We start from the raw sequence: 15,077 nt of genomic DNA, 5'->3' as shown, positions 1-15,077 counted from the left end.
ACAAGTTTGAAATGAAAATTATGATTTTACAAAACAAATTTATTATTACAAAGAGTTACAAGATCTTCTAACCTTCCAACCGAAATTCCGTTGCGACTATCACTCGGCAGATGTCACTCGCTATACACCTCTTGCTCTAAACATACCACACAATCTGTTTTCATAACGAACAAGCTAAACCCTGCAAGTTTTTTGGCGGGAAATTCCACCCCCTTGGGCGGATGGTTTACGATGATAGACGGACGCTTTTTCGCTAACTACCAACACCTCGCGGTTCTCGTCATACGGTCCCAGATATGCACCACAATGGGAACAGTGCAGGTGATGCTTGGTAGGAGCAGTGAAAAGGCACGGCAGAAAACAGAACGGCCAGCAGGACATTATTGTAGCTGCCCCCAGCACGGATCGGGAGTATCTGTTCGCGGTAGATCGAATAGTGGGAATACGAGTTTCGCCGCAGTTCGAGCAAGTGGTACGTGCTCGTGCTGGTTTCCAAGAAGCCACTGCGGACGAAGAACACTGTTTAAATTGACTTATGTAGGTATATGGCAAACATTATACCAGTGGTTTTGTAATACATTTTCTTGTATCTAGCTGGACGTCTAACGATAAAATCTCGTCGATCAGGAAGATTTTCGTCTGCTTTTTCCCCGAATGCGCTCCGTAAGTCATGATCTCTGAATATTTTACGCTGCCGGAAACTTGTCCTAGTTGTTGTCGTTGGGCGACTGCATTCGTAATCTTCAATCGAACTCTGCACTGACGAACTTTGTGAATGGAATGGTCGTTTTGTCGACTCCCGAACTGTGAATTTCGGGTGATATTTTATCATGTGTCGCACAAGGATGGATGGATCTGATTTTCTGTATGGTAATGTTCTATTACACAAGCCACATTTTGCAACGTAACTCATAATTTTGAAGTGAGACGGAGTAACTGTTTGTTTATTATAATGTTTCGGCAGCCTACTGGGACGGCTATGGTTTATTGAAATTCAAATAGAATGAGCTCAATTTTGTCACGCCAATCATCTCACGAATCATTGTACGGATCGACCTAACCTCACTTTTTTAACAGTTCAGGGAAACCTCCCTTACCTACAAGGTTTACTCGGTTAACTAGATGTTACAATTCGGAGCGGAAAATAGATGTTTTCGTCCTCACCATGATTGTGGTCTATTTCATTAAAAGCCCGAATGCATACACGGCGTAATGACGCATTCTTCATGCGGATAAGAAGGCGTAATCGCGCCTTTCATTAGAAGGCCTTCTAACCAGAACCTTTAAACTTTGCCTTCCAGCAAAAAAGGTTGCCGCCTGCTGCCTTCTACTGCGCACCTGACTGCCTTCCGTGTAGACGCATCGTGCTTTCCACGCGGATTTAGTGAATTTTAACAATAATCAATTAAAGTTCCCAATCCAGGGAGACTATTCCAATCACCCCGAACCTATTTTAAGCAGATTGAAACAGGCACCACTGCTTAAGCCCTTACCCTATTATTTAACAGAAATAGTATGAAGTATATAGAAATATACCACAAGAACCTCGCTAAACGAATGCGCGTGTCCATTTCGCGAGAGCCGACGGTCGTTCTACATTTACAAACGAAAGCCTACTGCAACGCACACTAACGAAGCGAATCAAATGAATGCGTTGATCGTTCACAAGCCTGTTCGTGACAATGATGAAGCATGCAGCCAGCAGAGTAGGTACCTGCTGACCCGATCAAGCGATTATAACAAACGGGTAGGTAACTTAAATATAACTGAACTTGATAGAAATAACAAAGCCTGTAATATTCTTGATATGCCAGAACGATAAAAAGTACAGAATTATATCAAATGCTGTTATCCTACACTCAAATGTTCAAAAGTGTGTATTTTCAAAGCATTTTTATACCAAAAATTGTTATTCAATTGACAAAATATTTTACATTCTAACTAATTCTGATCTTTCTGCCAAAAACATTACAAAACTTGCTATAATTTGTAAGAATCAGTAAATAATTTTGATAGGAATTTTGATATTTTAACTATTAACGAGACCAAGTTTAGAACACAAGTTGACACAAAAAGTTTGTAACAAAATAACAAGATTTGTTAAAATCCTGTTATTTTTGACTGATCGGGGAGTATCGTCCAAAGCACCCAAAAACGGAAATATCTGTCGGTAAAGTGTTGGTTAGTATTTTTTTCGGATTTGCAAGGCGAAATATTCATGGACTACTTTGAGTTTCACCATGGTCACATACCTTAATAAACAATATTATTGTTCATTATTGGACATTAAAAGTAAAACAAAACGGCTGTATCTGGCGAAGAAAAGATGGCTCTTCTGCCAAGACAGCACTCCCGCTCATTCTGTCTGATAATTCGAAGGAATTACGTAACGAGCCTGTTCCCAGCCCTCCGTATCCGACGGATTTAGCCATAGGTGATAATTTCCTATTTTCTTATTTATAAATGTGGCTCCCTGGCAATCGATGAAAAGGTGGAGTAGGAAACGAACGACTAGGGTAGAATAACCTATAATAGACCTCTTTCCTATAGTAGACCACCGGCCAGATACTCAATTCACGCGAAAACTTCCGTCAGGAAACATCTTATCCAGTCAATCTACATGAGAATCACGAGTAACATCTATGTTATGTTATGAGAATTTGAGTTAATCTGACGAGTGATCCACCATAGGAATGGGGTCCACTGCAGGTTAATTTACCCTATTTAAAAGGACTTGATGCGCAGCCCAACATAGCAGGGACTTCACAAATTCTCCAAAAAAGTACACAATAACAGCAATTTTTTTAAATTCTTTTCATTTGTTTCAATTTTCTCAACCACTGGGATTTTGCTGCATTTTCGCGCATCGTTCCTAAGTTAGCGTATTGAACGTCTCATTATTAATAGTTATTACGTTTTGTTTTTGTGTGTTTTGTTCGACCTGCAAATGGTCATCCTTCATTCGCATTAAACTACCATTATTAACTTTGCTTGCTTAAACAACTCACCGTAAATAATTGTTCCTTTTTTTCTTCGTTTCTTTCCTTTATGTGTTGCTTTATGTTACTGGTATAGTTTAGTGGTTTTTTAGTTCCTTGTTGACAATTCGCACCATTTTTGTATAGTTTTGTAATTAGCTTCAATGTGTGTATAAATATGACTACACCGTAGCTATACCATCTTTTTTCTTCCTCACATGCCTGAATCTCGTTTCAACTATAATAAGTAGTTTTTGCGAGAATTGTTTCGCGATTAATTCAGTATTTGCCTACAAGTAATTGTTTTACAGCTGTTTGCACACAATTCTCTTTGTTTAGCTTGGTTTTTCTGCTCAACCGTTTATGCTAAACTTGGCCGTATAAATTCTATGTATAAACACAAACTCTTTTGACATGGTCACGGCTCTTCGTAAGTGGTATCTGAGACTGACCGCTTTATTGGTAACTATTACAGCTGCGTATGTGCTACAGATGCATCAAAATGTGTTTTCAACTATATTATGGAACAGGAGAAACTGTAGAGAGAAATGGAAAGAGAGAGACAGACAGACGGAGAGTTACTGTAGAATAACTTGTAAACAACAATACGATCACTTTGTTTGTTTTCCTATTCAGCTTCTCAAATTGGTAAGTGTCTTAATCTTAGCAGTAGGTAAAAGCGAAACATTGTAGGGACTCTAGGTGTCACAAAATTGTGTTTTATCGGGGTAACATCAAAAATTGGAAACAATTTCAAAAAACACCGCGCCGATTGGTAATTGATAACTGCTTCTTCTTTGTCAATTCGTTTATTTTATTACTACTAGAAATTGTTTTTCAAAGGATATGTATTCGATTCAATTTATGCAGAAATAATTATCCTTTTCCAACAGGGATGTCTTTTGCGAAGGTGGTCTTGTCAAGCGCGTGTTCATTTTTGGGTTTCCTTCGGCGGATTCAATATGTCTACAGAACAGTTTTTGTTCATTTATACTTACAGATTTTACTCAACATTTTTCTAAAAAAAAACATTTATAAAAATTTAAATCAAAACAAAATCGTCATATTATTTTTTCAATTATTTATAAACTATGAAAGTTTTGGTTTGAAAGTGCCACGGAAAAGGTAAGCCTTTTGAAAGTTAAATTTGATTCCGATAAATCCTCTAAATCAAAAGTGTATAAAAAATGATTGTCCATCAGCGAGTATTAGAAAATATTCGTCCGACAGCTTTCGACCGAAAAGGGTTAATGTTTGCAAAATGAGACTAGCATAATGACAACGAAAACTAAGCTGGCTGTCGGTCCGCCATCTTACTTTTTGTTTGTTTTTGACATTTCGTGTTGCCTTTTCGTGCACCTCGCACACGCAGAGCTGCTTCTGGTGAACAATTTTCCGTCCAAGATGAAATTGTTGTAACAAAATTTGTATTTCAAAGATTCGGATATTTTCTGTACAGCGAGACTAACTAAATGGTAAGTGCAAGCTTCTGTGAAGCAGACTGCTGGATAGATTCAGCCTGCCAGCAGAAGCTTTCTTGACTTTAGAGACATGCTTTTCGGTTTGTTGTTGTTCTCTTACAGTGGAAAGGTTAAATTATTAGTTTGATGATGGTTTTGTTTTCCATCCCTAATTCTAGGCCATGTTAAGTATCTAGTATATGGGTAGGGTTTAAATCTTTCTTACTTACACAAAGTTAACATTTTATACTTCCTTCTCACTTGTCGCATCGTTATTAAAACATCTTCCCCCAGTTTGGGTTTCTAACAACTATGTATTCTAACAGCAATAGAAAATTATACTTGGAAAATCCAATTTCGCCAACTTTTTACCAGTTGCACTGCTTACATTTTTTTTCTTCTTTTTAAACAGTTTATACCTAATTTGGGTAGCTAGGTTGAACATTCGATTTATGTTAAACGTAGTGGTTTTCTGATCCTTATCACAAATAGTAAGTATAAAAACAAAATAAAAGTAATTATTTTGAGGCACGTTATTACTTGTTACTAATTATTCCTATATACGTTTCGGTTGGTTCCATACACGCTTATTCCGCTTTGCCTATTGACGGAAGAATTGGTCTAGATTGCCAATACAAAGGACTCAAGTGTGCGACCTATTCTAGAGAACATTCGAGCACCATATTCTCAGAGCTTGCCTTTATTCGAACCCTAAACACGATGACAGGATTAATAACAAAATCACGTAGTGACTTCGAGGGTAAATTATGATTAGAAAAACAAGTACCAGTAAGTGCCATTCCTGCAGTTTATCGTGTTTTACTAAACTTTCTACCCCTAGGGAAAGCAGAATTAGCGGTGACTTTATTCCTGGCGCCGGGAAGTGAATCTTAAATTTGAGTTTTGTAGACATGGAGATACGGTGTGAGTTGGAAAAAATGGTGGCATTGCAACTGTCAAATATATGCTTGTGTATCTCCCAACTTTTTGCAATCAAATTTTAACGAATTTTCAGTGAGTGATTTCAAGAAGCATTCATCCTGTCCGAAATCAACAGTAGATTTATTCAACCTGATGAGATCTAGCGTAAAAATTTTCTCAGTGTGGATACGGAAACAAACCAAAATTGAAGAAACCTGGCCCACTCGTGACCTAGTGACGCTTATGTTTTTAACATTCATATCTTTTTTCCAACTCACACCTCTCCATTCGGTCGCGGGCGGTGTTACCCCCGATCTGAAGTGTGCTACAAAATATTAATATTCACAGCACACAATTTCTTAAGATTAGATATAAATATTCGTGTAATGACGGTCCGTTTTCATTCACGATGGAGTACTGCGACGATGGAGTCGACGGGAGAACACGATGAGGTCTTCTCGCGTTGCAGGCATCTGCTACAGGACAATCACCATCATCATTGTCATCGCAGTTGCCGCTTCCGAGCTGGCCGTAGTCGCGCTTCCCAGCTGTTGCTCCTCGGATGCTGCATCCCGGTCGTCATTATAATCATCATCGAAGCTGCCGCCGTTCGTCCTTGTCATTGCAATCGTCCTAACCATCAAAATGCCACCATCGTCGCCGCCTTCGCCAGCTTGCCAGGAATGAAGAACGGAAGAATCGTGAATGCATATTCATAATGTGTTCTGCTTGCTGCTATTGCCGTTGGAAAGTGCCGTTGCCGAGGACGAGTGCGATTTGCGTCGATTCTGAGCCGACCTTAGCTGGTGGCCTCTGGAACTCGCCGATCCGCCGCTGCCGTCGCTGCCGGGTTGATGGTTGCCCTGCTGGTGCGATCGGCGCTTCGGCGATGTCACCGGTCTGCTGGAAAAAAGGGGGAAAATAAAAGTAAGTGGAATAAATATTGTGAAATATGAAGAAAAATGTAGGTTATGAATGATTGCAATTCTATTCCAATATAAACCGTGGAAGTCGGATCTGACCGTTTTTTTTCGTGACAGCGAATTCGAGCCCAAGCAATGAAAAGCGGGTCAAGTTTCATTCATATTTCCGCTGATATGGATGCAGATTTATGCTTGTAGCTTTATGAATTGATCCGGTGATGATTGGCTGATTTTTCATCAACACGAACTGTTGCTCAACTAGAGTTTATTGTGCAATTTATTTCTTTATTGCCTGGTGTCTGTACTTTATACATAACGATTTGAAGTAAACAAAGTAATAGCGTTATTACTTCCAAATAATAGATAATGAAACTAAAAAAATCGTTGGAAATGATCTAGGAATCTTTTCCTGAGGAATAGTTTTTTATAAACCTGGTTTAGTAAGTTACTTCCGAAATGCTATCAAATCGGTACAAATCAACTCTACTCGTTCATTCAGTTTGTGGCTTCAGTTGTCGTAATTTTTTACCCTTATTTTTTCTTTAATTTGAAAATTTCTAAGATTCAATGAATTTATGGGAAGGTTTTCATCAAATTTTGACTCTAGAAGTTTTAGTAAATGTGGTTTGTAAAGTAAACACTACTCAAAGCTAAAACTTAGTTGCTAACTAATATTTTACTTTGAAATTTCTGATGTACCCCAATATTACTTCAAATTCTCTATAAAAATTCTGTTCTTAATTATATTATTTAATTTATTTATATTTCTTCAATTTCAAGAAAACACCCAATATGGATATTCCCGAAGCTAGAATGATGCTTAGCGGCCGTAAGTCAATCACAGGCACCATTTTGAATTCCAATATAACGACTCCCAGTTTCTGGAAAACATTCATGAAAAGGCCAGACGCTATTCTGAAATGCGGGATGGCATTGATTCTGACAGGTAAAGGGCTCAAAAAAAAAAAGAAATAATTTTTAATCGATAGCGAAGGTTAACAACGTTACTATCACCTGACGATTTTCAATTGAAAATTACATTGAAGGCCAAAAAACCACACTAGAAAATGATCACAGATTAAACTCGGAATCGCCAAACAGGGCTTCTAGAGGCTAGAAAAGACCATAAGTATGCGCACGTCTATTAGACTGGGACACGGTTATATTGAAAAAGGCGATGGTGTTATTTTTTCGCTCCCATGCACTTTTCGTGTTCCTTATGGGTCCTATAACAACTGTGTAACTTTTCAGATCGATCGGTGAAACGCCCGATTTGCGCCCGATTTTTAAAGCTTCCGTACGATTTTGTATGGGAAAAACCACTTTTTCAAAACTTTCTCTATAAAGATGTCCAGTTGGCTCCTAAAAATATATCAATACATGATATTTATAGGAAAGTTTCCTGGAAAAAACTCTTCTGAAGACCGCAAGGCGCTACCTTGCTTGTGAAAAAAGATATTCACCCCAGACTGATTGAATATCTGACGAACGGCACACCATTGAATTTTACTAGCAATACTGCTGCAGCATGCCTACAACTATTATGTATTGATATTTTTTAAGAGCCAACTTGACATCTCTAGAGAATAAGTATTGAAAAAGTGGATTTTCCCCGTATAAAATCGTACGGAATTTAAAAAATCACTGAAAAGTTACACATTACAATAGGCTTCGTTGAATGCCGGTGAATGCAACACGACCCTAATTGGCCCCAAGCACAAGCACTTTCAAAACTGAAGTTCAGTAGTATGAAGACCCCTTTGAAATAATACTAGGAAACAGTTTGTCATTGGGTGAACAGTGTTTTGAACAAAACACTTTTCCATAAATAATTCTGTTCCGCTCGGTCGTAACTTCCATACATCGGAATGTTTCGGGCAACCAGAAAGGAAAATTTTTGAATTATGATGAAAATAGTGAAAAATTCTGGTGTAAGAGAGTGCTGCACGTTTGTCAAAGACATGGTCTACTTATCATCAGACGAAGATAAATTCACCAGAATTGATATAATACAGTATACACGACAATAAAATTTGGTATTTTATATTCTTTCTCAAAAATGATAACACATCATAGGTTGACAAAAAACTATACAAAGTCAACTACAAACTATCAATAATTCATTGACATAATTCATAATAATTCAAAATTGCCGATTTTCAATTGGTTTATCTTCATACGCAATAGCGAAACTTCCCATGCGACATCAATCATAGTAACCCATAAGGGCATCTTCAGCGGTGGTCTATTTTTGAAACAACTTTATACTAGATTTACACCAGCGAAACCTGAATAAAACCAGCTAATATAGACCTAATAATTTCGTTCTCCGCACCGGTGTTGTATATCTTGTTGTTTTAAACCGCTGACATCTATCACACTGTCAACAATTCAATACCCCATGCTATCAGTAAATGAGACTTGTTATAATAAAAAGCACTAGATATTTAACAAACGGAAATTCGCTAATTTTTTCGCACATTAAACGATTACTTTGGCAAGACACTTTATATCCACAAGACTTTATGGATTTAACGGTTTAACCCGAGCGTCAAATACGTTTCTCAGGATGGATTGGTATGATCGAAAAATTTCTGCTACAAGTAGGGCTTCGGAGGATAGCGAAAAATATTTGATCGCGTAGATGTTCATCTTCCGTTTTCGTCTCATCAATTCTTCTAAATCTTGCAGTTTTTCCAACTTGGGTTGGGTTTTGAGGATATTGGGTGGCATTGCGCAACTCGATTCGAACGATTTTCGCTATTTTCGAGTAGGTCACATACTGCCAGTTATGCTTCAAGCTTAAAAGGAGCTGTCATTGTCATTTGTCCTGCAGCTCATATAACCCGCAAAGTCGAAAAAATACGAAAAACGAAACATAACGCCCCCCAGCGATCATTTAGTTTTGTTTCGAGTTGCTCGAAACGAAATGCGCAATGTCATCCCATCATTTTGAACGTTTTCAGTTCAGTGTCTTCGAGGAACATTTTTCTGGCCTCTCAAGGTCTCCTCTAGTCCCACTATAATTAAGGCGATTAACAAATAGCCAACATATTTGTCATCCTGGTGGCTGATGGTTGCAAACCAAGTAGTTGAACCTACGGTTATGGTCTTTCAGAATTCCCCTTTTTGCTGGTCGGTTTCCTTGAAGCCAAAAACGACATACCTGTTCATATTATTCTTCAGAAAAGCCACAAAAATGAATTGTTAATTGTCATAAAAAATCTTTGTTTTGTTTATTCCCCAACACTAGCAAAGCGCTTATACGCAAATAGCTAAAAATGAGATATTCAATTAAAATATGACATTTTACCCACCTATTGGCAGCGTACAAAGGGTTTTAGAACGATCTATTTCTTGTTTCAAAAAGTGACAAAAGTAGACCAAATCGCCAACCAGTTTCAAATTTTTTCAATTTAGATCTGGTATAAAACAAAATTTACACCACCGGTGCAGCAGTGAATTTGAGTTTGTTCCAAAAAAAAATAGAACAAAACAACGATTTGTACCACCGCTGAAGATGCCCTAAGTCAGCAGAACCAATTTGACAGCTCTATTAGTCGAACCGTGATGGCGAAAACAGTGGAACTACTCCGTTTAAAAGTGTGCGCGTTTGAAGAACGGCACCTCGCCGCGTCGAAAACGGACATCGTGCGGCACTTTGTGGACACCGGATACACCCGTTTCAGAATCAACAACAACTTGACTCTATTGAACAACAATTAGAGCATTGAAAGGAAGCCCGGTTCCTGACGGCCGACGACGCTGAGCGACAAAAAGCTCCAAAGGATGCTAAGGAAGAAGACCGAGCGAAAAGTGGCTATATTGCTGCGTGCGACAAGCCAAACAGTGAAAAAGTACCTGGCAAACATGGACATACATGTCAAGAAGCGGCAGTCCCGTCCACTGGCTTCGGTGCTGCAGGCAATGGCGCAGCGGCAGCGGCTGAATAAGATGGTCAAGCCGATTTTCCCGGCGTATCTGCGACGCGGCAATGGTGATAAACGACGAGACCTGTCTCACCCTGAATGGCAACGACTGGCAGGGCGCTTTGTATTTTACTTTCCCCACGAAGAAAGTGAGTTCCGAGGTGAAGTTCATTTCACATACCAAGTTCCACAAGGGCGAAGACGCTGTGTTCTGGCCAGATCTGGCGTTGGCTCACTACTCGATGTGATCGTTGGACGAGATGGAGCGGTTTATTATCGATGTGGTATCCAAGTCGGCGAACCCACCCAACATCCCCCAGCGGCGTTCCATCGAAAATTTCTAAGCGAACTTAAAGCGTAAGAACTACTTCAACAATTTTGTCGCGAAAATTGAGGAAGAGTTGTTATCTGAAGAAATAACTCAAAAACAAGCCCACGCTTATTTTCGTCCACCACGGCGAATGTTCCAGTTACAAGGGCGTATAATTATTTTGCAAATAAGCTAATATAGTTGCCTTTCATGGGAAACTCATCAAACTTAATTATCCGCCTTATATTTTATTTCGCCATCCGAATAAAGTCCATTTTTTTTGCAAACGTTAAACATATTTTTTATCAATTATAGACACTCGGCGCAGCAAACAGTCTCGAAGTTTGATTCATGTCAGCATAATAGCCGGAACATCAAATTTTGAGAGATGTATTTTAACAAAACAGTTTTAATTTCTTCTTTTTCCCTTTCCACCATAGTATGTCACATTTTCGAAACATGAAAATGAAACTAATAAAGTGTCTGACGCAAAGCATGATTCTATTGTTTCGTTCAGCTTATCATTTAAAATTAGCATCACGTTATTTAATAATGATTTTCGAACGCGTAAGCAGTGTTAAATGGAAATCAATCACATTATATTATGTATGGACACTTGTGCTTGGGGCCAATTAGGGTCGTGTTGCATTCACCGGCATTCAACGAAGCCTATTGTAAGAAAACCATCGATACGGACCAGGCTTCGAAATGGTCACGGTAGAACCACTTTTCACTGCGATAATCGTCTTCTTCTTCCTCTGACGCTACCAAGGCTCGCTGTCTGAATACATTCTTAAACAAACATGTCAAATGAGTATCGCCATCACGACGTTGTTTTCCTCAAACGTATTTTGACATTTTTTCTAGAAATGAGAATTACGCACGCTGAGTGCGTGTATTCTGGAAATTATTTATATCATTGATCTTGTAATAATATTTCTCAACATAAATGAACGAAGTAGGCAGAAATAGGCCGAAATAACATCGCTAAACGATTGACAGTGTGCATCTCTTTGATACGCGAGTGTCGTTTGACTATCCTTTTCTTTCTGTGAGCTGAGCGGCGATGGTTTGGTTATTTTACATTTACGAGCGAAAGCCGACTGTGACGCACGCTAAGGAAGCGAGATCAAATGAAAATGGTGCCCGTTTACAAGCCTGATACGGACACTGCTGATCAACGAATTTTTAACATGAATTTACACAAAAACAATCGTTGCAAAAACTCGAATTACTCGGTAAGTCGCAACTAATAGCAGCTAATTTTTGGTTTAGTACTAATCAATACCTTGTATTTTAGTTCAATAATAGTGGCATAGCAGAACAACGTAGAACTTTTTGTTTTTCATATTGCCGAAAATGAGGAAAAATTACAGAAAAACTTGTTTTACACACTATGCCTTCTGCGATCCTATTTCCAACAAAACTGTCCTAATATCACATTACCTCTTAGTTAATACTCTATTCTATTAGGATCATATGAGTTAGCTAAATAATTCCTAAGTATTTGCATGCACTACTGGAAAGATCTGTAGAATTTTTGTCTTTCATTTTACAAGCCTTTTAAATCCTCACTTTCATAATATTATAGCACATTTTCTGAATTATTTTTCAAAGTAAATCATCATGATTTCCAGTTGGCAACATGTCTACTGCAAGTAGAAAGTAAAATGGGGCATTAACACTGAGTTTTTTTAATTTATTCGCGACTTTTTGGGGTTCTGCCCCACAGTGCGACGGTCAAACTCGAGTCCGTGATAATGCCTTCGATCACCACCACGCGAGCTAAAATGTATACGTAATATTCCCAAGTAAAAAGCTCAAAAGCGGCATTTTTTTTGCTTCCTTGGGGCTTACATGGGTGGATTTTAGTGGTCTCTGTCAAGGCTTTAAACTCTTTAGCCAGATCCCGTGAAATTTGCATTTTATTAAATGCTTACGCTTCGGGCCGAAAAAATACAACCCAGGGACCCAGGGATTCTTTGGGGTACGACTTAACCCAGTGGATCTTGAGCGAATCTCGGCGTCTCGTATCTGGGAGAATCAGTCTGGGGAACAAGCGGGTTTCCATTCTCACAGTCTGTCGGCAGTTCTATGGCATCATTGGACTCGTTGAAAACATTTCTCGACCTAAAATAAACTTCAATGACATTATCATCATTTAGTATTACATTTATGAACACCAATAAATGCCGCTTGATAGAGAAAATCACACCAAGTTAGTTTAGTTTGGTGAACAGACAAAATTCTTGGCTGATTCAGATTGAACAGTAAACACCTTTTTTGTATACCTTGTTCTTTTTCTTTTTTTTTTGAAATTTCCTTTTTTTCTTCTACATTTATATTTTTGTTATAAATATTCTTTCTTCTGTTATATATTTTTTCTTCTACATTTATATTTTTGTTATACTAAAACGAAGGCTATAGGAAGTAACGGAGGAAATATTAAAAATAAAATAATAAATAGATTAAATAAATGCTCCGAAATTGTGATTATTCAATAAAGCATTTCAAATGATTTCAACGAACTCGAAAGTAATTATAAAACCTAGTAATCATGAAATATTAGGGCACGAGAGTTAAGAAATACAGGGGCATATTAATGAAATTTTACTTGCAAGATGTATGAATTTGTGGAAGAGTATAGATTTTATTGATTTAGTTTGATTTTGAGATATAATACTAAAAGTTCATATGTTCTTATCATTTAGAATTAATGATTATTTTTTGTTTCGCAGATTATTAACAAAAGTTTATAGCAACACATAAGCTCTTGGCCGTAACTGAAACCAGGAGCGATGTGATGGTATAACAAAGGTAATTTCCAAAGCAATTATGTTCCATAAATCCGTAGATGTCATATTGGTGATGATCGGTTTATATTTTTTTGCGTACATAGAGGTTTTATGAAGAGTTAAAATAAAAAAATTGTTCAGCGGATAGCGAGCTTCATTCTTTCATTATTTGAATGCTTCACCTTTCTTGATTTCAGAAAGTCACAAACCAGTGATGAGAACGAGAAAGTGAGCGATAAAATTGCAACTGAGACAAATTGTAGCCAGAAACTCATTTCATATTGTATTCAACACTCTTACATCAATGTAAATTTACTAATCCAATATTCATGTTCTGGGGCAAATAAATCCACATTGATTTATTTTCCATTACGAAGGAAAAAAGTTATGTTTCGCTAGCGAAAATTGAATGTAGTAACTTAACAAATACCACAACAAAACCTGGATGAGGTAGTTTGACATCACGCTCCATTCCAAATCCTACGCTACGCTTGGAACTGAATAACATCAAAACGGTATAACGGCAATATCTTTTGAATTCTAAACAGAAATAGATACGCACCGAGAAGACGAAGCTTCCAACTATGGTTCTCCGGGGTGGTGGAAAAAGTAAAATATTTTTTTCCGCTTTTCATTTGTTGCAATTGCAACCGTCGTCGATTTCCACTGCAACAGTATCATGGGAATTATGCTATGACTTATTTTGCTCGCTCCGGAAATGAAATCGTCGAATGCAATCATTGAGGCAGCGACACTGACAACAGTTTCGATACTTCGATATTGCTATTTTATCGGTGCTTTGGCACTTGTTCCTTTGAAACAATTGTAAGCGAAATAATGATAGAGAAATGGTCTATATTTGAGATGTCTTTGCTTGGTGAGGTAGAAAAGTAAATATAAGAAAATTTTCACTTTACTCTGTTCGGCAATTGAAGAGGCGATTTAAACATTACTCATTGAAATCGTTCATTGCTGGACAATGGAAATAAATTGAATTTCCCACAACTTTTCTTTTGATGTCGTTATTTTCGGATTAGTAGAATTCAATCTACGGTGCATTGCAAAGATGATAATATTTTGAATTATTTTTTCATATTAAAAGAGCTGGTAAAGAAAAAGGATTTTTTAAATTTACATTATTGAAAACTGATTGTTGCAATGATTCATCCTATTCATATATCAGCGAACGAACGCTTGGATTAATCATAAATTAGGGTAATATTTTTGCATTGATTCAAAATGGTTTCCTGCTACCAAAAGAAAGCAACACTGATGATAGATGATGTGTCAAAACCAAAAGTTTTTTTTCTTTCAAAACAACTCTTATACCTATTTGTGTTTCTGACTTTGAGCAAATTCATTGGCGAAGTGTAAATAATAAATCATTCCTTGAAGACTGTAGGTGTGTGTATGTGGATCGATAACACAACGCTCCAGGGTCAATGAACCCTGTTACTGGTTTGTACTATCGCCAGCTCGAAGCTAATCAAATTTTCCGGGACGAAATTGACGACGATGGTAATTTAACACCACTTAAGTCGTTACTATCTTCAATAGCTGAACATCCCGCCATGGAAAATGTATAGGGATGAATAGGGAACAGTCGTTGGTTCTTCTTGCAGTGTGATGCAATGGAGGGTATTTAAAAGAAGCTACCAAAAGAGACGTGGTTTAGCGGTAATTTGTAAAACAAAAGAGCCTAAAAGTAGCTTCAAATTCTAGATAAATCAATTGTATTTTTTTGTGTATTTCTCAACTTTA

General features: G+C 37.6%; 2 protein-coding genes across 6 annotated transcripts in view; both read right to left on the bottom strand.

Annotated features, from left to right (window-relative positions):
* Positions 1 to 72: 72 nt before the first annotated feature.
* Positions 73 to 947, bottom strand: LOC129731540 (uncharacterized). The gene is made up of 2 exons (XM_055691625.1): positions 562 to 947; positions 73 to 503 (listed from the first exon to the last, which is right to left on the bottom strand). The coding sequence occupies exons 1-2, from the start codon at positions 911 to 913 to the stop codon at positions 175 to 177; spliced, it is 681 nt and encodes a 226-aa protein (XP_055547600.1). The 5' UTR covers positions 914 to 947; the 3' UTR covers positions 73 to 174.
* Positions 948 to 2,794: 1,847 nt separating this feature from the next.
* The window catches only part of LOC129731536 (cyclic nucleotide-gated cation channel subunit A), a 295,263-nt gene continuing 282,980 nt past the window's right edge, over positions 2,795 to 15,077 (bottom strand). For 4 of the 5 annotated variants that reach the window (XM_055691617.1, XM_055691618.1, XM_055691620.1 and 1 more), the window contains one exon: positions 2,795 to 6,262. In XM_055691617.1, coding sequence (XP_055547592.1) covers positions 6,073 to 6,262 — 190 coding nt within the window. In that variant the 3' untranslated portion in view covers positions 2,795 to 6,072. The remainder of the gene's footprint in view (positions 6,263 to 15,077) is intronic. The other variant, XM_055691619.1, reaches the window with a different exon arrangement.

Source organism: Wyeomyia smithii, chromosome 3 (genome assembly GCF_029784165.1).
Source record: "Wyeomyia smithii strain HCP4-BCI-WySm-NY-G18 chromosome 3, ASM2978416v1, whole genome shotgun sequence".
NCBI classification, from domain to species: Eukaryota; Metazoa; Arthropoda; class Insecta; order Diptera; family Culicidae; genus Wyeomyia; species Wyeomyia smithii.
This window is presented reverse-complemented; position numbering and strand designations above follow the sequence as displayed.